The sequence below is a fragment of the Geospiza fortis genome, unplaced genomic scaffold, assembly GCF_000277835.1.
Source record: "Geospiza fortis unplaced genomic scaffold, GeoFor_1.0 scaffold200, whole genome shotgun sequence".
NCBI lineage: Eukaryota > Metazoa > Chordata > Aves > Passeriformes > Thraupidae > Geospiza > Geospiza fortis.
This window is the reverse complement of record NW_005054353.1, coordinates 3,983,142-4,006,382: the sequence shown is the minus strand read 5'-3', so window position 1 is coordinate 4,006,382 and position 23,241 is coordinate 3,983,142. Positions and strand designations below refer to the sequence as shown.

The following is a 23,241-nucleotide window of genomic DNA, read 5'->3' as shown; positions in this document are numbered from 1 at the left end:
GCTAATATGTCTACAGTGTTAACAAGCAACTGACAGTAGTAGTCTGTAAAACTCCTTGGAGTTGCAAATGCCTTCTTTTGTTAATATGAATTTCCCACTAGGATAGAATCACATTCCTAGGCACTTCTCTACACAAATTACTCTAGCAGGATCATCACAGATATCATACATAAATCAAATCTGCCCTCAAATAGCATTAATTGATGCTGATCTGTTCAACATCTGCGTGGACAGCATGGATCTGCTGGTGGCACCAAGCTGTGTGGTGTGGTCAGCACACTGGAGGGAAGGGATGCCACACAGAGGGACCTGGACAGGCTTTAGAGGTGAGGCCATGCAAACCTCATGAAGTTCCACAAAGTGAAGGGCAAGGTTCTACACCAGGGTCACAGCAATCCCAGACCCAGGCACACCCACAGATTAGGCAGAGACATGATTGAGAGCAGCCCTATGAAGGAAGACTTGGGGGTGATGGTTGATGGAAACCTCAACGGGAGCTGGCAGTATGGCCTCATAGCTCAAAAAGCCAACAAAATCCTGGGCTGCATCAAAAGGAGCATGGCTGGCAAGTCAAAGGGGGTGATTCTGCCCCTCTGCTCTTGTGAGACCATACCTGGTGTGCTGCATACAGTTCTGGTGCTACCAACATAAGAGGGACATGGAACTGTTGGAGCAACTTGGGCCACGAGTCCAAATCTGGGACTGCTTAACCTGGAGAAGAGAAGGTTGCAAGGAGACTTCAGAGCACCTTCCAGCACCTGAAGAAGGCTTACATGTGAGCTGGAGAGGGACTCCTCATCAGGAACTACAGTGATGGGACAAGGAGCAACAGGTACAAATTGAAAGAGGGAAAATTTAGATATTAGGAAGATGTTGTGAGGGTGGTGAGGTACTGGAACAGGTTGCCCCAGGGAGGTTGTGGATGCCTCATCCCTGGCAGTTTTGGGGTTGGATAAGGTCTTGAGCAGCCTCAGTAGTGGGAGGTGAGGGTTGGGCCTAGATGATCTTTAAGGTCCTTTTCAACTCTTAACATTCTATCATTCCATGAATAACCTAAATTCAAACTGCCATTGTAACAATTAAAACAATTATCCTGCATGCCTTGGGGTGTCACAAAATAACATTAGACTGATACTTGTTAGAACACTGTCCTGATTCTTCTTTCATCCGTGTTTTTTAGAAGTAGGCAAGTTCAAAGACATGGATCCTTCTGCCATAACCAAAAGGTGCCTCCTGATACCCAGAAAAATTGCAAAGAAACCCAAAAGCAATCTGTTCCTCCTCTCCTCCTCCCTTCTTCCTGAAAAATCAATAAAAGCCCCCAGACACAGGCAGTGTATTTATGAGGTAACTTACAGCAGAAATCTGTTAGTTTTGTCTTAAGATTTCCAAACACTAACCTTGAGAGGAAAATTATGCTTTACAACAGAGCTGATCTGCAAATAATTGTTGCATCAAATTCCTGTAGCAGCAAACCCTACATTTTATGCTATCATCTGGTGGCACTGTTATACAGCCTGCAACATCTCTGTTTTCAGCACTGGGCTCTGGGAGTGCACACTGTGCTCCATTTACCCTGGGGTTACCTAGGACCTCCCAGGAAGCTTTGGGATGGGGGAACCCAGCTGACCTGGACACTGGGTTTTGTTTTGGACTTCAAAATACAGCTGATCTCCCAAAACAGGCAGTGACATTTGGGAAGAACACATATCTAAACTCCATCTCAAGGCTGGCGTTGGTATAGATAATAACAATTTGCAAGTAAGTTTCATATTTCTGATACTTCTTCCATAAGCAAGACACTAGCAAGCTAACTGAAGACATAGCAGGTTTCAGTGGGAAAAAAATAAAAAACAGAATAATGCTGTTGTATTTCTGCAGATGGTTTTAAGGGAACTTGTTTCACTGAGCAGATAAATATGAAGGTCATGTGGTATAACCCCCAGAAAATAAGAATAACTGCAAATATTAACAATCTGTCCAGTTTGTAGAGATAATATTTTAACTGCTTCCTTTAACAAAGATAGAATAAAATATACATTGTGCTAAAAAACCCCAAATCAAACTGACCAAACCTGCATCTTCCAGATAGTATCCTAATTTACAGGCAGAGGATGAACATTCAAAACTGAAACATCAGTTATGCTAATAAGCAACAGATATCTCTTCAGTGTATGAGGTTAGATAGCACTATACATAATTTTGCATTCATACTTATGATGTGTATTGGTTAGAAAAACATGATCCCACTCAAGTCCCTAACAACTAAAAATCAAATTATATTTAGGTTTTCCCCTTCTATTTTTACATCCTATTCACATGTAAGTCATCCTGACAGTAGGAAAGGAGAAGTGTAAGTCTGCAAGGCAGTGGGTACCTAAAACAGACTAAATGTTCCCACCTTTTCCCCTCACAAAACTATAACTGAAATTATCAATATACAAGAGCTGAGATTTCTGTATTTTTCCTAAAAAGGTACATTACCTAGAAATCCTCTCCCTGTTCTTTAAAATTAAAAATGTCTTAATACCAAATGTGATGGATAGGAATGTTGTCAGCAGAACAAGGATCTGAGAAGGCTTGTTAATTAACAGAACACTGGATTGTGGTACGAGACAGGGCTTTTCTGATATTCCATATGTCTACTTGTGTTTTTATCAAGCAAATATCTTTGATAGCTCTGCTCTTCTTCATTGCCTGGGCTCCACTCTCATTTACTTGCACATCTAGCCTTGTGCTGCTCTCTTCCTGTATTGGTGCTTCACTGACACTACACTCTTCATATCTGTGGTGCTGCCATTCTTGACTCCAACACTTTTCCCTGCAATCTCTTTATTTACCCAAGCAGAGTTTAATAACTCAGGGTTTATTCAGATGAACTATACATCCCTCAGACATATTTATTTCTACTCTATGAAAGAAAGCATCTTTTAGCCTTTCTTTGCTAAGTAATTTAGACTGTAGTTGTAATAAAGAGGTTTTTTCCTTTCTCAGCGCAAGACAGCTTTGCTATTCATGTGTAAAAAATAAAGTATCCTTTTTTCAAGTTGTCCTTAACTGTCACTTAGCACATTCTCCCTCTTGAAAAATACAAAAATGTAATCAGTCAAAAGAACTTGCAGCATCTTGTTCTTAGCAGAATAGAGAAAAATATTTATTGTTCTGAAGAAGTTTGCCAACTATCCGAAAGCAAATGAAGTTATGCTTTTTCTGTCTCTGGTAGACGAAATAGGAAAATCAATTTATGGCAAATATGGTGGTAAAGCAGTGAAAGAGATGGATCTTTTAAAAGACCATCAAATACAGGAACCTCATTCAATGAACACTGAGACACTGAGTTGAACACAATCCATCTTTATTAATGGGGCTTATTGGAGAAAGTGTTTTCTGGCAGGTCATTTACAATCATATGTAACAATGACATGGTATTCCTAAGCCTGCAGTATTCCACTTGGTTATATTCTCATTCAAAAAGGCAATCCTTCAGAACCACCTTGTCAGGGAAAAATAAATTCTCCTCTCTTGGAAGAGCCTGTTGTAGGGTTCAAAATGAGCCCTTTACTTCTTAAATTATCTATATTTAGTCTCATATTTTTTAATTGTGATGAATTACAGTCCCACTAGTAAACCTAGCAGAGAAACGTGGTGTTTAAGGAAGGCTAAACTGCTTGGGCTTGGTTTGTTTTCCAGCAAACATTTAATAAGAAATAAGTTTTATGGTTTTCATTTGGCATATTATCTTCTTCTATCTGACAGGTTTGAAATGTGTGCATTCAATATCGATTAAAAAAATCACAAGAAACCAGTGCAGATTTAGATCAGTGTCAGATAACATGACAAAGGTGTTCTACTCTAACTAAAAATATCAAAATCAACTCAACTGTGCATTATGTATTTGCAATCCCACAGGGATTTATCTTTTATGACTGGAGCTGAGTTTGGGCCAAACCACTAGACAGCTGAGAGTCAGCAGTGGTGTAATTCAGCATTTTCTCAGGGTTCACACTGGTGATGGTTTCTCTCCAAGATCCCAGCAGATTTCAGTACCTAACTGATGCTAACATTAGCAGCTACGTTGGGAAGTCTTGACCTGTGAACAATCAGTGTCTCATGTTTTATTAAAATGAGAATTTATTGGTTTTAAATAGAACATGTCATCTAGTTTGTAGACAGAATTTAAGCAAATTTCTCAAATCATAATTTTATTTCCTAGTACATTTATGTTTTTAAAAAGGACTGTAGGGAGGAGCTATTTTCTCAGAGATTTATTCAGAGCAAGAACATCAGAAACTTGGCAAACTATCAAAGAGCCAACCTCAGCACTGTTTTACATAGAAGTGTAAAGAGAAAAACATAATTCAAAGTGTAGATAGGTGACAAAACCACCCAATTCCATACCCAAGTGGTCACACAGGTTCCTAAATAAATGTATGGCAAAAGTGTCTGAGAAACTTCAAGTCAACAATCCTTAGAACAGGTCACGCTTGTCACATTTCCTCTGGCAGAGGAAACAGTCTGTCATTCTATCTTCTACAAATTAAAAGAACACAAGAATCTCTCAAGCATATTAATTAATGAGATTCATTGGAAACATAGCAGGCTGCTGCCACTATTTAGTTTTCATGAACGTATCTGGCCAATTAGTATCTAAATTTATAAAAAGAATTTTTGTACATGTTGAATATTTTATGCTTGTAAAGTCTGTGCATACTGCTATGTGCATACTAATGCTCTGTAATTGTGTGATGCTCAACACTGCAGTAACTCCATGATAAAATCTGTTTTTCCTGGTTCAAGATAAAAATCAGGGTTTAGTGACAACACTCAGTTCCCTTAATGTTTTTGAGGGAAAGAAGCAAAACAACCAGCCAGTTTGTTAAAATACAAAAGGACCTTCACAGCAAGCTGTTCTGGGGGTGATCCTAACTCAGAAGACCTGTCTCCTGAAAATCACATCTGACTCTTATTTACCTAGAAAAATCTTTATCTAGAAATATTTATCGAGCAACATATAGCAAAATAATACAAAATAAATATAAATAAATAATCAGAAAACATGAATACAGGAAAGGGTAAAAATTTGTTTAAAAGGAAGAAATAAAATGACAATGTTTGAAGCCCAGTGCAGTCTTCAAGGTATTGGATAACCCCTCATGTTAAGGACCCAGAAATATTAGGCAATGGGTAAGGTCTGTTTTGGCACAGTAAAAATAGCTTGAATTACATCTTTGAATTGGATCATTCTCACAGGAAAACAACCTCCTTGAACAGGAGGGAGATGGTCCCACCCCATCATCTCAGGTGGTGGAGACTGAGGTGGGTCATGCCTCAGGATCAGTGTCCCTGAACAGATGGATTTGATCACTTTATTCCAGACTGACTTTGGTTTCAGTGTAGTTATTCTACAATAAATAAGTCCAGGTTTTGATCTTAGATTTCATGCTCACATATATGCAGTATGCAAGGAAAATCAATGGCCTCATTTACCATCTCAGTGTCAGCTCCTAAGGGTCAGGAAGTCACACTGCAAACAGGTTACCAGCAGTATTTGTGGTTTGATCCTTTCCATAATATTTTTTTCTACCCCCACACCCCTCATCTCAGAAGGGCTTTTTATGGATTTAAAGAAATTTTAAGGGAACAAATAAAAAATATATGAGGACTTTTGACACCATCAATAAAGTTGAGTTTCTGATTAATGCCCCAAAATCATAGCTTTCATGATACATGTACAGAGAACTGAAACAATCACTAAAACAGAAATATCACACTCCCCTTGGACCAAGAGACCTCCCATGATATTTTAAGACATTTAAACATTTTTTTTTTTCTGAGAGTGGAGAATCAGAAAAATTCAGCTACCTTAAACTTTATTTAAACTATAAATACAACAAATTTTTATAATCAATTTTAGTGCATTTTTAGCCATATAGAATTATTGAGCTGTCTGAAAAAATTGCACTTGATTTCAGAATGAATAAAATACAAATAATCACAACAGGTGCTTTGGTGTGCTAACATTCCCTGCACTTATAGAAGATGGAGTTGTTGGGTCTTAAAAACAGCACAACCTCTGTGTGCATGCTCTTGCACAGGGAAAAAATGTTTTTCCTTACATTAAGCCTAAATCTCTTATATTTCAATCTCTAGGCTGGCTGTGTGCCATTGTCCTGCCTTGCACCACTGCAAAGAGCAGACTACAGATATCTCATTGGCAGCCTCCTTGCAGACAGCAACAGGCTGCTGTAAGGTGCTCCTCAGCATGTCCCTTCTCCAGCTCCCTCAGTTGTTCCTCACAAGGACCCCTGATGACCTTGGTGACTGCTGTCTTTAGAGTTTTTTCCAGCCATGAAGGATTCAAAACGCTAGGGCCACAGTGCCCCAACATGGACACACGGCTGCTCTGGAAGGTGATGACCATTGGAAGAGAAGCTGGACAGCCTTTGGAACAGCCCTGGAAAATCCTTTTGCCCCTTTTTGAAAAGGGGTCTAGAATTTGCCTTTTCCAAGACATCACGGGCCTCCCATGATCTCCATAACCTTTCAACAATGAGAACCTCACAGTGACTTCAGCAGTTCCTTCAGCATCCTTACTATGTGTTCTGGTGGGTCCCATCACCTCATGTGGATCAAGATTTTTCTCAGATCCACTGACTTAGCCCTTTTCCACTACTAGTAATAATTGTTCTCCCAGAACTCTGTCTCCAGATTCAAAAGCCTCAGTCTTATCTGCCTCTGCTATCACTAAATCACCCAGCTATTTCAGCACTGAATCAGTATTTTCCTTCTTTGTTCTTGCACTGCTAGGAGGAAGGCTCTGCTATTTCCCAGTACTCAAAAGACTGGTGCTCAAGGCACACTATGTTAGAAATCATGTCCTTTTTTCTCTGCCATTTTTCTCTTCTACAGAAAGCTCCAATGAGAGAGAGACTGAGGATGATGCAATCTCTTAGAGCTGAGAGCTTATAGGTCAGATCAGGTTTTTATTTCTTTCCCCAGGGATTCAAATTTTAGTATCCCAAGAGTACACATGATTAGCTGATCTTGCAAGCTGGGTAGCTTGTCTACAGAACTCTAAAAGATTTCATCTTTATCCTGACGTAAAACAAGAAAATTAGAAAATCCTGAAATATTTCTTGCCCAAAATGACTCAGCAGATGATATGATAGCATTCTATATGATTAAAACCAAAACCAGATGCTAAGAAAAGGGAAATACTGAAATGAAAGGACATTAATGAGCATCACTTTTCTGGTGGATGCTGTCTCTATAGCTCAGAACTAATTTATATTCAAAGGATATGCAGAGTATCTGTAAAGGACAAAAGAAGGATACAACATTAAAAACTGGCTTGTAATGGCTCCAAGTTTGAAATACTAAAAAAGAGAAAAACAAAGACATGAATAAATGCTTGCTTGCTCATCCAGAGTAGCTATGTGATCTGAATCACTAATAAAAATCTTCAGAAATGTTGAATGAGTAAGGATTTTGCATAGTTACTGTTGCTACGAGAGACACTTTCCATATTATCCACACATTCCACAAATTATTTCCCTTTCCTTATCACTCACAAACAGGTAATGAGGTGCTAGGAAAATAGCCTCCTCCTCTAAAAGTTTATGAAACTATATTTGAAAGAAGGCAGTCAGAATGATGCTTTTCAAAAAGTACTGAGTGTTCAATAAAGAAATTATAAGTGGAGTGAATGGGACAGAGTCAAACTCTGCAAATGTGTCCAAGCAGCACCTGGATCCTCTGAGGCAGAGTTGGAAGCTTCATCTCCCAGCTGTCCTTCTCTAAAAGTGAGAAGATGAAGCTGAAATTTACAGCACCTACTGCATCAAACTCCACCATTTATCTAACAGCTAACACACCTATGTATGTTTTGTGCTTTGCTAGTATGAGCAACAAATAAGCAAAGTAATTTGGGAGCCGCTACAAAAAAGAACCACATTCAATTATGCAGAAGAGTAGAAGCAAATATATTCAATGGCCAAATGACAAGAATGTTATTTGGAAAGAAAGTGAAGTATTTTTTGCAGGAAAACCTCTCTACAGTAAAAACACTAAATATCAGATAATGTCTTCTAAAAAGAATAATATCTTTCTAGAGTATCCCAAAAAACATCTTGCAGAACAGGAAGAGGTTTGCACACTGAAAACAAGAGTACCACAAGTCACAATTTCTGTCTTTCAAACAAATTTTATGCTTATTTTAGAGGAGAATATAAAAGGCAACCTCCTAACTCTGTTTTTAAAGTGACTCGATAGCAGGTAGTCCCATGAGGTAAACTCCATAAAACTCTCAGCTTGATTGTAAATAAGCTTGTATTTTCAGGTGGATCAATGTTGTCCTTTTCCAGTTTTGAGTCCAATAGCAGATTCACTGTAATGTCTGACTAGCTCTCTCACAGCAGCTCCAATAGCTCCAGCAGTGTGAGAGATCTCTGAGATATGAAATCACCACTTGAACTGATCTTAATACCAAACATTAATTTTATATTGGCAGATTCTGTGACACTACATAAATTTAGTAATAAATGTGTATGAATTCACATTTAAACAGATATTCCTGACATATTTTAAAGTAATATTTTTATGGAAACAAACTGGAATGCATGCAAACAGCAAGAAAATTAATCTACTGCATATCTAAACAAAATTATATTTATTTATGTTTCCAATTCATTGCAACAGTCATGCCTTAAATAGACTCACTGGAAAGCATATATCCCAAAGGTTAGGTATAATTGTATCTACTAAATAGTAGCTGGTCACTTTTCATTTAATTCTTCCTTTCATAACAGGAAGAATGGATTTATTAATCACTTGAAAGATACATTATGTTTTAGGTTTCCCCATAAAATAATTTTTAATATACTCTCACTTTCTAAATACTGTTTTGTTTAGCTTTGTGCATTAGAAATAATTCCAGTTACCAGTTAACACTTATATTTCTATTCATTAAATTCTTTGGAATATCTATCTTCTTTTCACAACAATACATTTAGAAGTACTGAATTATTAGAAGTGACTTGGGGGTGCTGGTTGACAAGGAGCTCAACATGCCCCAGCAATGTGCACTGGCAGCCCCAAAAGCCAAATGTGTCCTGGGCCTCATCACAAGCAGTGTGGCCAGAAGGTCAAGAAAGGTGTTTCTGTCACTACTCCACTCTCTGAGACCCCTCCTTGAGTATTGCTTCCAGCTCTGGCACCTGCTGGAGCCAATCCAAAGGAGAGACACCAAATGATCCCATGGCTAAAGCACCCCTAGCTATGGAGTCAAGCTGGGAGAGTTGGGGTTGTTCAGCCTGGACAAGAAAAGGCTCCAGGGGAATCTTACAGCAACTTCCCAGTATCTACAAGAAGGGAGCATAGCAGAAAGATGGAGAGGGACTTTTGGCATGGGTATGAAGTGATAGGACAAGGCTTTAAACTAAAAGAGGCTTAGTTTAGATACTGCAGAGAATTCTTTACTGTGAGGGTGGTGAGGCATTGGCACAGATTACCCCAGAGTAGGTGTGGACACCGCATCCCTGGAAGTATTCAAGGCCAGGCTGGATGGGGCTTTTAAAAACCTAGTCTAGTGCTAAGGTGTCTCTGCCTATGGCAAAGGCATTGGAACTAGATGAACTTTAAGGTCCTTTTCAACCCAAACCGTTCTGTGATTCTAAACTAATCCCTAAAAAAAACTAATCCCAGCTAAATTTGAAGCAACTACTCACTGAAACTTTGTCTCTTACAAACAAGATTAGGAACTCACATAAGCATCAGTCTTTTCCCAGTTATCACTTTGGCATTAGCTACCAGACAATTGTTTTGGAAACTTAGTCAATTAATATGTATTTATTCAGATTTGCTTATCCCAAAAGCTTAATTTCTCTTCCACACTGATTTTATATTAGTTAATTCAGAGCACTAATATGGCAAGGTTAAGCTAGCAGAAAATATTTTCTCTGTTAAGAATTCTACTGACCTCATTTGCAGGAGAGAGTGAAGGAGAAAAGGGTTTTTTTCTTTTTTTCCTCTTTTTTTTTTTTTTTGCAAGTTGAACATGAAATTAACTTTTTTTAAAAATGGACCACTGAACTTTGGCAATTAGTATTTCCCAAGTGTCCCTATGCTTCATGTCATGTACATATACATACTTAGGCATTGTGTCTAAACTGCTAAGTGTGTGTAGTTGTAGCAGCAACACCTTCCACTGATGACAGAGATTGTGCCAACAAAAGATGTCTCCTGAGGCAGTTGATGGTTGTTCTAAATGAAATGAGCTGTCCTAGCAAGAGCCTGAACAGCAACACTTGCATTAAGGCAAGATACAATGAAAAAAAAAAACAAACCAAAAAACCTGAATTCCTCATCTCCCCACCAATACTGTACTATAACATTTTCTAGTATGAACTTCTGCCCTTTTTCATAATTTCTTTTGCCTGATCAGAAAAATATTTTTATCCAACCTTCTTATTTTTAAATCATGTATTTACTCTATAGCAGTGCTGTAGTTTTATTTTAATGGCAGAGAGAACAAAATAAGGGCTTTTACATCTACAAAACCAGGCTTATTAGGTAGGCAGTCCAATGGCTATGCCCTCTCAGAGGTATCTAAGCACAATACACCAGGCTTGCACAGCTGAGCATACACCTCAAATGCATGTCTCTATAGGGTAACATTTACTACTTCATTCACCTTAATAAATTGCTAAAAGTATATCCTGAGGCATCATACTGTGAAGAATAGTCCTACAACCCTTCAGCTGGGTCCTACAAATAACACAGCTGAGATGCAGCCACCTACAAATGGCTGTACCTCTTGTAGTTGGACAGGGCATTAGGCTGACACAGCCTTACTGCTTTGAATTCAGGTTACCCATATCATTCTCCATTGTTTAATATTTCAGCCTCTTTTTCAGAGTGCTGAAGACCCAGGTACCTTCTTTTTCTCTTTTGAGGGAGTTGCTGAACAAAAAGCACTTCAGAAATAAGTGGCCTGGATTTTTAAGTGCTTGGAGCATCTAAAAAGTCTAATTTTAGGTTTTTATTTTTAAGGGTCTTGGGTGCTGTTTCTAGAGTTCTCCAAAAAACTTCATCCAACCCACCATACAGACTGTTTTTCCTACACTCATCTTATTAATCTAGAGGTTCCCACTCAATTTCTTCACACCAGTTCAGCACTGGAGGTGCTGGAGCCTTCCTGCCTGCTGAGCCTGCCATATGGAAGAGCTATTTATCCCCCTCACTGACTCTCCATTTTTTTTCCATTTCAACCAAGCATACAACTTGTTCCCCATTGCCTATTCCTATCAGTTCTTCTCTTTCTTACCTACTTTCCCCCCCACTTTTAAAAAGCAACTAGACTCACTAAGTTTGGAAAGCACCTGAAGTATAGTCTGTAGGAAAGATGAAATGCAAAATAAGTAACTTGTTTATAGCTATCTAAAGTAGAAGCATGTGAGCAGTGCTGATGAAATTTTAAAATCTCTTGGAATTACCAGACATTCCTTACTCATTACTTAATCAGTTTTAGAAGGTCTGGGTAAATCTGTGTGCACATAAGGTGGCACAAACAAAAAATTAAAAATATTCTGATGCTAGAGAACCTTTATAAAGCCAACCTCTTAGACAATTGCCTGTGCCTACTCACAGTAGCTGCAAGCATACACAAGCTGCTACAATTTCTTCTGCAAGGCATATGTGTGCAAGGAAAATGCTCACATCTCTGGATCTGCAAAGCAGAGTCTGATTTATAGAACAGTGTCTGAAGTGCTTCCTGCATAGCCAAATTAAAAAAACCACATATTTTTAAAATACCTTTGATTTTTTTAATACTTCCCATGAATTGGTGAAGTAAAACTGGTTACACATTTCTTACACATAATCATAAGTTGCATGGCTATTTAATAAAATGGACAGATATTAACAAATCCAGTTAGGCCCTGAAATAAGTTTTAGTTTAATAGACAAAGTAATGCTGACAGTTCCATTTTAAAGCACAAACTGTCTATATGCACAAATCTAAACATAGATGTGATACTTTTTTATATATATTTGAACTCAGTTGTCACATCTATAAAGTACCTTACACATCATGATAATTACTTAAAATAAATCCTTAAAGAGCAAGAGAGTAACACAAAACACATTTGGCACTTGTTAGCTCAAGCTGAGTTACTCACTGCCATAAACACTGTCATTTGCCAATTTGTTCTGAGGTTAAAGTAACAGAATACTAATTTTAAAATAAAAGAAAAAAGCCAGTTGAGAGCATTACTTTTCTAACATATTTTCTCAATCCATTTGCTTGATCTTGAACACAGGTTGCTTTCAGTAGAACAACATGAAAACAAGGGCAAAACAAGGTAAACCTCTGTGTAATTGTATTAAGCTGGCCACAGATCTATTGTGCTTCATTATGCTATATAACAGCCAATCTTACACAGAACATCACAGGAATCCAAGGGGTTTTTCTATTTTAGAGTAAGGGTCTGTTACAGGTGTGTCAGTAAATTCATCCTCAGAAAGTAACAAATGATTAAATATCAGAAGTTATTTTTGAGACAAGTGGCAGAAAATTTATTTTAAGTCAAGAGGGTGATATAGGTCATAAATTAACATATGCTCTAAGAAGATAATTATTCTTTCAGGTACCAAAGCCTGACTTTGGTCAATATTGGTGGTGACTCAATATTGGAGCAACTCAGTCAGTACAGTAAACACGTTCATCTGGTCAGTACTGTGCTGTCCAAGGTTAAACCATTCATTTTCACAGTCATCAGGAACGTGTGCCATCAAACATTTGAGAAGATACAGAGCAGCTCTTGTCTCTTTAATTTGCCTGTCAGCAAGTCAGACATAATGCACTATGCAGTAATACTGGTTCTAGCAACTTAATCTTTGTGATTTAGACAAGTCCCATAGACAAGGTTGTGTGTATAAGAACAGAAAACCAACACCTCTCCCATCCTGGGCCAGTCCAGATGACTCTGGTCTCTCCCAGTACTCTGTACAAGGATAACAGAAGATGATATTTGGAAAAAACATGCAAGTTTGGCCATTTTCTGTGGTCTGTTCCCCTCATACTTCCCTAGGGTCTGCAACTGTTGTTCACTAACGTCGGCATCTGTTTATGGGCAAGTTGCCCACAACTGCTGTTGTCTGGGGGCACACTGTCCATGTTCCAGCAGGACAGGCAGAGAGGCAGTGGAGTATCCACCCCTGGAGACTGTCAAAACTCAGCAAGACAAAGCCTTGGCTGTTCTATCTGGTGCTGGCTGAGGTCCTGCTTTGAGCAGGACACCAGACTATACAACCTTCAGAGGCCTTTTCCAGTCAAGAAGTCTGTCAAAAAAGTGCTGCAAAATATCCAAACAAATTATTCAAATGTACAAACAACATTCTGTTGTTTCAGCACAGAGGTTACATCCTGAGCAGCTAGGGCTCAGAGCCTGTGATCACTCGAAGCACATATAGATTGGAGTTCACAATATAAAGATTGTATAAAGAGTCCCAAAAGAAATTGCAGTGAGTCAAATTTAAACACAGAGAAAAATTTTTGGGCATCACAAAATGCAAACACATACAGTCATTGACCACTTAAAATAGAGACTTCATTATTAAAATGGGTAGATTGCTAATGCAGTTTCCTTCTTTAAAAGCAACATAACTTACAATGACATCCAGTTTCAAGGGCTCAGACATAACACAGTGAAAGATGTCTAAGGAAACACATTTTTCTTAGTCTTTTAGACAAGTGAAAGACATGTAAATAGTTCCCTTGGAGCAGAAGAAACAATCACATTATACTGCAATAATTCAACAGCTCACAAACTATTGCCAAGCAACAGGACGAGAGGCAATGGGCAGAAATTGATGCATGGGAAGTTCCACCTGAATATGAGAAAGAACTTCTTTACTGTGCAGGTGACTATGCACTAGAACAGGTTGCCCAGAGAGGTTGGGGTGTCTCCCTCACTGGAGATATTCAAGAGCCATGTGGACACAATCTTGTCCCTTGTGCTCTGGGATGAGCCTGCTTGAGCAGAGAGATCAGACCAGATGATCCACTGTGGTCCCTTCCAACCTTGCCAAAAGGAGTCAAGCACAATCTCAAAATTATTTGTGGGGAAGCAGGCTGCAAAACATGTTCTGGGGTGCCTAAGATGGTTTTGAAGACTTATGCAGATGCTGACATTCCAGATGAAAATCCAGAAAACCAAAATATTCAGGGAAAGATACCAATAAGCCCCATACAAAATTCTTCATGCTCAGTATGCCTCCTCCCTCCCCAAACTGGAAATCCTTCCTAATCAGGAACTTTCTAAACAATCTCTGCTGAAATTCCAATGCAATCCACTGTAAGAATGACATTTTTCCTAAAGCATCCCCTTCAAAATTGCTTTTATGCCTTCTTCAATACTTCTTCTTATGGAGAAAAAAAAAAAGGAGCAAAAAAGAGTTCAGGTAAATAAAGCAGGTTAATTCTTTAGAGCAATTTGACATCAGCATTAAGATATGATAACTTATTGCTCACTGTGAGCATTTGTAAACTTATTAGCCAGCTGCAATTAAGCAAAAAAAATAAACCACAAATGAAGGAACAGCCCCTGCTTTCATAAAAAGCACATTTGATTTTTCCTGTGGAAGAAAACTCACCAATGGTGTAATATCTCTTCAGGTCGCTCCTCCGCGGGTTGCGCCTCTGGCTGTTGGTGCTGCTCTCCTGCTCCTCCTCGGGAGCCGCGGTCTGAGGGGCAGGTAAAGGTCTGCTGGGCTGAGGTGTCTGAGCTTCTGCTGCCACTGGGTTGCATCCTGGCCCACTAATATCCACCGACTGGGACTTCTTCTTTAATCTAAAGGCAATTTAAAACAGTAAAGTATTACTAATCATCATTCTATACCTAGATTATGTGTAGAAAAACAATGATGTTCTACTGTTCATTGTACAATAATTCATGCATGTCACAGCCGAACAGGGAACAGCAGTGATAAATTAGCCCTTGCATCAATTTCCCCTTTCAGGTTCTGCTAAATCAGTTACAGCACATCCATCTCCCATGTAGCTGCAAATAGTAAACTGCCCTCAGATCAGCCTGCAGAGCTGCTTGAAGGATCAGTCCCTAATCTATTTCCAAGCCAAGCTGCCCACCATTACCCTATCATTAAGTTGCTTGGCTTAAGTTTCCATAGATGAGGGGAGTACAAAGAAATTAAATAATTTGCACAAAGTCACTGAAAGCCATGAGACAAAAGAATTGATGTATGATCTTCTGAATTCAGTTGTAGTTCTACAACTGCATTTTCCATTCTGCAATACTTTCAACACATTGTTTCTCAAGAATCCCACTAAAGTCAGGTATCATTTTTGCACTGCTATAACAGTCAAAAAAGAAAAATAAATTCTCTTTTCTGCAGAAGAAATTAGTGTTCAGCTCATTGCTGGTAGACAGGTATTGCATGAATTAGTAACCACAATATTCTGGGCCCAATTATCAAACTAGTTTTTTACCCCTCTAGTTGCATACACATCCAGACATAACATCACAATTTGTGCACAAATATATTCTGAGACATTGTCAAAATCCTTTTGAAAGTCCTTGGAGGCAAATGACATTATCACTCTCAACTCCTCTTCAGATCTAGGCATTTTATCAAAGTTCTGAGGGAAAGACTTAACTAACTCTCAAACCCTACTTTGGAGTGGGATGAGTACCCCCTGTCACTGGTTCACCATAGATCTGGTATCTCCACTATCTCTAGCAACATAAAATAGAGGTTACTATGCTGCTAAAGTTATTGAATAGAGACAAATGACCTGTTACAATGGAGTTCACAGCATTGTACAAAATACAAAATACACACTGGATTTTGTCAATACTTTTCTTAAATTAGGTCTCTATAAATATATGTAGCTGACTACATTATTTGATCCTGGAAATAAAAGGTTTATGACATTGCAGTGAGATATTGATTTGAGAAGAAGGGTTCATAACAACGCTGAAATTTCGAAGCAAGTGAAGTAAAATGATAAAGTTCTGCAATGCTAGAAGATAATTTTATTAGGCTAACAATTCAACGCTAAGCATCCCCCTCTTAACTCTGCAATTCCTTATTTTTCAAACATTTTCTCCAGGTATTGGCTGCAATTAAACAGCATAGACTACTCCACTGAGCATGGAATCTGCTAGTTTAAGATATTAACTGATTAAATGTTGTCATAATAATAACTGCTCTAAATAGGTTGGAAAATACACAGGTGATGATCAGCCTCTGGAAGTTATGATAGTGTATCAATGTATCAATGTAATTCAAATACTATGAATAACACTGTGAGGGCAAAATAACTATACTATACTCATACAGAGTATTGCTTAGTCCAGAGAAAGGACTAGAAGTTAGAAAATTGGCAGTTAGAAATTAACTTCTCTATGCCATTCAATTTTCACTAGAATCTTTTTCTGGACTAATTCAGAGTGTCTTGCATTTGAAGCAGTGGTTCTCAGCTCCAATTGCTCCACATAAACAGTTTGGGTTGACAGGGACATTTATCACTCCTACATATAAGAAAGGCTGTACTGCATCATCTAGACAAATATATCCAACAAGTCCATCAATGGATATCTTTCCAGCCTCCAGCAGATTCTGGTTTATGGGTTTTCTGGAGTTAGACACTGCACCTTTGGATTTATATTTCTTGGTTTGTCCTTAATTACTCCAGAACTCATTGAAAGTTCTGAGGTAGGCAGCATCCAGCCTTGACGGTTTCTGGTTTAACTCTGCACTGTGTTCAGACAGCAACACCAGTAGCTTATTTTAATGACTTACAAGAGTGAAATTATGAGAAACAATGAACAACTACTGCTCCACATAAACCAGCTGCTTACATTGCTCTTGCTGTTCAATGAGTCCTAGAGATACGGGATAAAACTATCACTGTGAAAAAACTATCCTTACTTGAAGGGCCTCGGTCAGTGGACCCACATATGGAGTCAGTGGAGACACAGCTTGGGACAAACTAACAGCACTATGAGCACTGTTATAAAGCAAGAATATAAAAGCAAGAATGGGCAGGGAATCCTCTGAGTAAACATTGTGTGAGAAAAAAAGAAAGCTCTTTTGCTTGAAATTATGTTCCTGAAACTGAGACGTTGTTGTTAACACTTCCAGCTTTAAGCTTACAGCTGGTCAAATATATTTACCTAAAATGAAGGCTGGAATATTTCACTGAATTATTAACAGTGAAGTGCTGTTCTATCATAATGTTATTCTGCTATATTGTTGAATATACCATCTCTCAGGTGATATAAAAAGTCTTTGTAATTCCTTACCACTAGAAATCTTTGAAGATTTAAAGGATGACTTCTGAGAAGAAAATCACTAGTTTTTAAGAAGCAGTGCTCTACCTCAGACCACAGATTTCACTGTGATTGCAGGGTATTGCTTTTGTGTTTTGCAAAATAGCTGTGGGCAAAGAGGCTGCAAAGTGTTCGACACGTCTCCATAATCCTGAGGCCTCCAGATCAATAAGGGTACACATGTCCTGCATTATGCAAGTCTATGTTCTGCCCCAAAGGAAGACAGCAGGTGAGTGGAAATAAATGTTACAAATTGAAAAATACTGCTATGATTTATACTTTCAGCTGTGTTATGAACACATTCTTCATCACCAAGGCTGTCTGAAGGACAGTCCAATTAATAAAGCTGTCTGGAGGTAGCTAATAAAATAGCTTGCTGCACTGTGGGGAACACCAGATTGTTATTACAAATGCACTGTCTATTCTTCTACCATCACATAAGAATAAAGGGATAATACCTGTCATCTGCACAGTAAAATTTTCACATGGCCTTTTTGAAGTGACTTATGATTAATAAATGACTTGGTTGAAATGTCTGTAGCAAATTAATGTCAAAAAATTATCTATTCTTGCAATTGAGAATAATTTAAAAGTAAGACTTCCAAAGAAATAAGTACCAAAATTAACAAAGCAGGAGCATGGCAACCAAGCAAGTGCATGTAATATTGTCAGATTGGGAGACCATGGTGACAGTGCTTTTGCTGGCAGGAAAGATACAGGGTCTGAATTAATCCAGACTGCAATAACAGGGTCAGCTGAGCAGGACACAGGTTCAAGCAAGGACACAATTTTATGGCAATGACTTGACAAAAACAAGCAGTTTAATGCATCTTCCTTCAGCCCACCTTAATTGTATATTGATACAGCCATGGCTAGCAAATAGTTTGAAAAAACACTTAGAAAAAACACTGTATCCTCAGTAGACCACATATCTGGAAAGTAAGTCTGAGTTCTGCATGCATTTTGAAGCCAAGAGAATGAATTCTACATAAGCCTGACCCTTCTCCAACACCCTGCTCTATTACTAGCTTTGTGTTGCACTTGGCTTTGGGTTTTCTGCTGTTTTTTTTTTTAAATATACTACAGCCGCACAGTTGGGCTGAAATTATTTATTCCTTGTCAGAAAGAAATCTGAACATGAAATGTCTTGGGATCAAAGTCCTCATTCTTCCTTTGTTTCAGGCTGCCTGCTTGTAGAAAAATAAATAAAAGGTATAAGAAATGCTGTGGCAAAACTTTTTTATCTTTTATTCTATGTATTTTGTAGCAGCCTTCACCTAACTTTTCAACAATGGACAACACAGGTCTTTCCATATTGCCTGGTGTGACACAAAATGCTGCTGCTGCAGCCTCCCAGCCAACAGCCAGATAACGATGGCTGCAAAGACAGCGCTGCACTGGTGGGGCTGGGAAATGCTTGTCTGACAGCAAGGACAAAGTCCTAACCTGGCTGAGATCTGAAGTAGAAGGGGCAAAACTTTCCTTTTCTGCAACTATGCTTAAACCATAAGAACTCCAGGGGAGAGAAAACCATGCAACAAAACTAAGAAAATCTGCATCCTTTGGGACATGTGGAATCCTGAGCTGGTTACTGCTGCTGTCTTCTGGCTACTGGCAGCTTCTGTGAATTTTGGTTGTTCTCTCCTTGGGATGTTAGAAGAGACAGGCATGTTTCTAGCAAAAGTGGCTCATTCAGAGGAGAAGCTAACATGGAATAACTCTGAAGGACCAGCTGTTGACAAGTAATCAAGACAACACATCCTAGGGCCAAAGCTGGGGTTACTCAGCTGCTGGTGACCAGATCTGTGTTTGCTTGGAACACAGCTGAGCAGCACCTTGGTTTGACACAACCCTGTTCAAACACACGCTTGATGCACCTGTTTGTGTAGTTCAATTGCACTATTGCTAATAAGCCATTAAACTCCCATTTTCTCCATCTCTATCTCACTGTATTTTCCTAGGACATAACACTGCTCATCCCAGTAACTCCAGCTGCTGAAAACCTTCTATGCAGCCTTGGTACCTCTAATCTATTGAACAGAGGCATAAATCCCAAATCTGCCTCTCTGAACTTTTTGGTTACTTATCACTGAGGGTTTGCCCATTCAGCTAATCCAGGAGGAATGTGCATCTCCGAGCTGTGTGAGATGACATCCCTGTAGGTAGATACACTGACTAGATGTTGAACTTGCACTTTATTTCTCTGTCCTTCTTCTGCATACAACTGCAAGGTTTTCTGCTGCATCTTAGAAACCACCTGACAGATGCTTTTACCTCCTCTTGCCCAGTTGGCACCCTGACTTCCCCAGCAGCACTTCCCAGGAATGGGTCACTTTGAACAGTTTCTTAACAGTTCCCTCAAAAAAAAGGTCATCATGTGCTTGGTAGGCCATACATATAGGAAGTTCTGGGGCTAGTGAATTACCCAGAAACTCTGCTTTAGAATTTATGAGCATTAGAATTTGATTCCTGGCATTCACTATCACAAATCTATTCCATTCCTAACAAAATCCATGCATTTTTTAAAATATTACAATGTCAAACTGCATTTTTTGTAAAGCAGGATGACAAAAACAATAAGGCAATATTTTCTAAAGAGATCCTGAAAGCACCTAAAACCTTCATGGCTAGTAGTCCAGACTGAAACACAAGGGGAAAAAAAAAAGAAGAAACCATTTAGGGTGGAAACAAACAGCCAAAAGAAGCATCTCAGGAGTTGGGAATCTGTACAATTAAGTCTTTGTGACTTTCTAAGAAAAAATCCCTTACTGCAACAAAGATTTGGAGGAAAGCCTAGCTCATTCTTATCTACCGAGCACAAAAATCTCCTCTCTCTGCCCCTTGTGACTATTGCAGAGATTTTACTACACAGTTAATAGGAGAAGCAAAACCTTTAATTAGAAAAGTGATGTTCACTCCTCAGAGATGCATTTAGGAATTTTGAATGCTCAGAAGAACTGGTTATGAATTTGATTTCTTTGTAGCAAGAAATGTGATTCAAACTGATGTTGACAGCCAGGTTTTATCTGATTTTGAAAAAAAAAAAAAAACAACAGGCAAACTTCTGTTTTGAACCCAATACTACAAAGGTTTGACAACTTAAACACAGGAGAAGGCCTAACCCCCTGATGTCTGCACAGACAGCCTGCAAGTTGTTTTATTCTCCTGTGGACACGCTGGTTGTCTCCCAGAGACAGGACAGAAATCTGCATTTGCACATGGCTGGGGCATTCTTTGGCTGCTTTGGCAAATCAGAGGGGTCAAGCAAAAGGCTTGAGGACTGCAGTCAGGTTCCACTTACCACACTTCTGCCTGCCTGCAGCATGAGGCAATGCCATGGAGGGCTGCTAGAAAATCTTTTGCTTAATGCTCTTGAATATCACCTGGTTATGGCTCTGGCCATCCCCTCCCAAAATGAAGATAGCAGAATTAGACTGGCACAGAAGAAAACTCCTGTGATGATGATGAGTTTGTTCCTCATGGCGCAAGGCAAAACAGACTGTGGGAAGGAATTACCAGCAGGGAATCACCCCACCAGCACTCAGAAAGGGGGAGGCAAATGGTTTTACACCGATGGAACTTGCAGAAGAACCAAAGGAAGGCAAGCAACATATTTGGAGCAAACACAGCTAAGTACTTCTTTGAATGGTATATGTAATTGCATGACAGAAATAATTGTACAGACCAGGAGTATCACTCGGTACAGAAAAGAAAGACACGAGTCAGGCAGAAAGCATCCATTAGAGGCTATGAAGCATGCAGGTACTTCAGCAAACAATTTCCCTGAGCCAGGGATTGCTGGAAGGTGGAGGTTTTTCACAGGGAAAGAGCCACTCGGTGCATGCTCCATCTTTTGTATTATCACTAATTATCCACTACCAAGTACTGCAGGCAACCGAGTGCAACAAACTTGCAATTCAAATCTGAATTGGCCATTATGAATTGCAGAGGAGAAGAAACCAAACACCACAAAGCAAACTAGAATTTAGGACGGCGCTAAATCAATGTCTCACAGTAAACAAACAAAAACCTGCAGAAAAGCCCTTCAGTCTGTTCCTTAATGTGTGATCATGCAGCAGAGTGTTCAGAAAATGCAAGCAGCATATGAGATCATTTGACGGCACAGAGCAAACACAACGTGATCTTCACAAGGGTGGCCATGGGAAAGGATTAGGAATGAATTCACACCTACTCAGCCCACAAAGCAATTCAAAGTGGCAGGTATGTATTAACAATGTAACACTGAGCCCAGCTTCAGCAAAGAAAGCATTGCAGGCATGAGAGCTACATGAAAAAAGAGGCATTTCAATATTATATTTTGCTTTATACTCTCAGCATTATGTATTTGAACAAGTAGAGGAAGCATACAAAACACCGTTTTTTTCCTTTATACACATTACTAAAAATTACCATGCAAAGACACAGCAATTGTTAATTGTCAGAGTACCAGAAAGCAAACCAAAACCACCTATTTTTGTGGCCACAGCACATGCAGGAAAACTGCCACCATCCCTCACTCTATAACAAAGGACAATATCGAACCAGAAGTTTTGACCAGGCTTCAGGGAGAAGATGAATAGTATCTAAATAATTGAAAAATAGCTTTTTTTGCTGTGTGGAACAGGCAACCCACACCCTTTTAACAAGATTTATAGACAAAGTTGGAGCCTCATGGGTTTCAAGGGCACATCACAGAATAAAGAGTTACAAAAATAAACACAAACCTTGTGATTATTCCTGGGAGCATGACAGCACTGCTACAGGTAAACCCTTGGAGGATCATTTACAGAAGACATAAAGATTGGTGGCTGCCAGGTTAGATCCATGAATTCCAAGCGGGAGAATCCAGAATCCCCTTGTGGTTCAAGTGTGACAAGGCATTCTCACTGCCTGGGAGAGAAGCGTTAGTGAGTCCATGGGCAAAGGAGTCAGAGTGCTCTCCACACCACACATGGGCCCAGAGATGTACATCCAGGAGGATGAGGCATGGCAGGAGCAGGGAGGGAGGTGATGATGATGATGATGATGATGATGGAGAGGAAAATGGCAGCAATCACACTAAATATATAATTTAACTCCAATAGTCATAGCATATACAATTCATTCTTCTTTTCCTGCCTAAGCCTGTGCAAGGATTAACAGCTCACGAACATATGGCTTCTCCATGGCTGTATAATATCTTACAGCTGCTTTACATCATGGAAATAATATGCTCTGCTTCTAAGGTTTGTGTTTTGTCAGGGATGAGAATTTTTTGATCTTTCAGAATTTTGAGAAGGTGGGTTGCAATGCTGTACTATTTGCTGACAGATATCTTGATTCTGGACATGTTTTAAAAGAGATGTGCAAAGTAAATTACTATTTTGAATCTCACTATTTTGTTAATAGCTGCTATACTGTTATTTAAATAACTCCCACTAGTTCCATTTTCACAAAAGCTCTTCCAGTGCATTATGCAAATCTACTTCAGTACAATTTTCATGGGTCTTGAAATTTCCAGCTCTGTCATATTCAGCCCAGAAAAATTTTCCATAATGGTTTAAAAGTGATAATGATTTCTATTTCATTCTTGTTTGTCTCATTAATGCTGCAGGATTGTATCTATTGCAGCTTTATTTATAAGGATGGATTTAAACTGTCCAGACTATTTTAAGGTTCTATCTCTAAGTCTTTACTTCACCTGGTTAGAAGTTTCTGAAATTGCTTTATTATAGGCTATGCAACCAGCACCCAGATCCTATTCCCCTGAAAATTACTGTGACATTGTCACACATCCTGTACTGTGGAGGATCACATTCTACATTACCATCTTCCCTCCCATACACTGAATTGAGAGTTTTCAAGGGCCAGGGTATCCAGTGGTCTGGGAGCTCCATGGGATGCTATTAGA

At 39.0% G+C, this 23,241-nt stretch overlaps 1 protein-coding gene across 3 annotated transcripts in view; it reads right to left on the bottom strand.

Annotated features, from left to right (window-relative positions):
- OXR1 (oxidation resistance 1) overlaps positions 1-23,241 on the bottom strand; it is a 227,912-nt gene that overhangs the window by 116,285 nt on the left and 88,386 nt on the right. The window contains exons 1-2 of one of the 3 annotated variants that reach the window (XM_031058972.1): positions 22,076-22,178; positions 14,653-14,849 (exon numbers count right to left, since the gene is read on the bottom strand). In XM_031058972.1, the coding sequence (XP_030914832.1) occupies positions 14,653-14,849; positions 22,076-22,134 (256 nt within the window). In that variant the 5' untranslated portion in view covers positions 22,135-22,178. Of the gene's footprint in view, positions 1-14,652; positions 14,850-22,075; positions 22,179-23,241 lie in introns of those variants that run through there. The other 2 variants (XM_031058974.1, XM_031058973.1) reach the window with 2 other exon arrangements.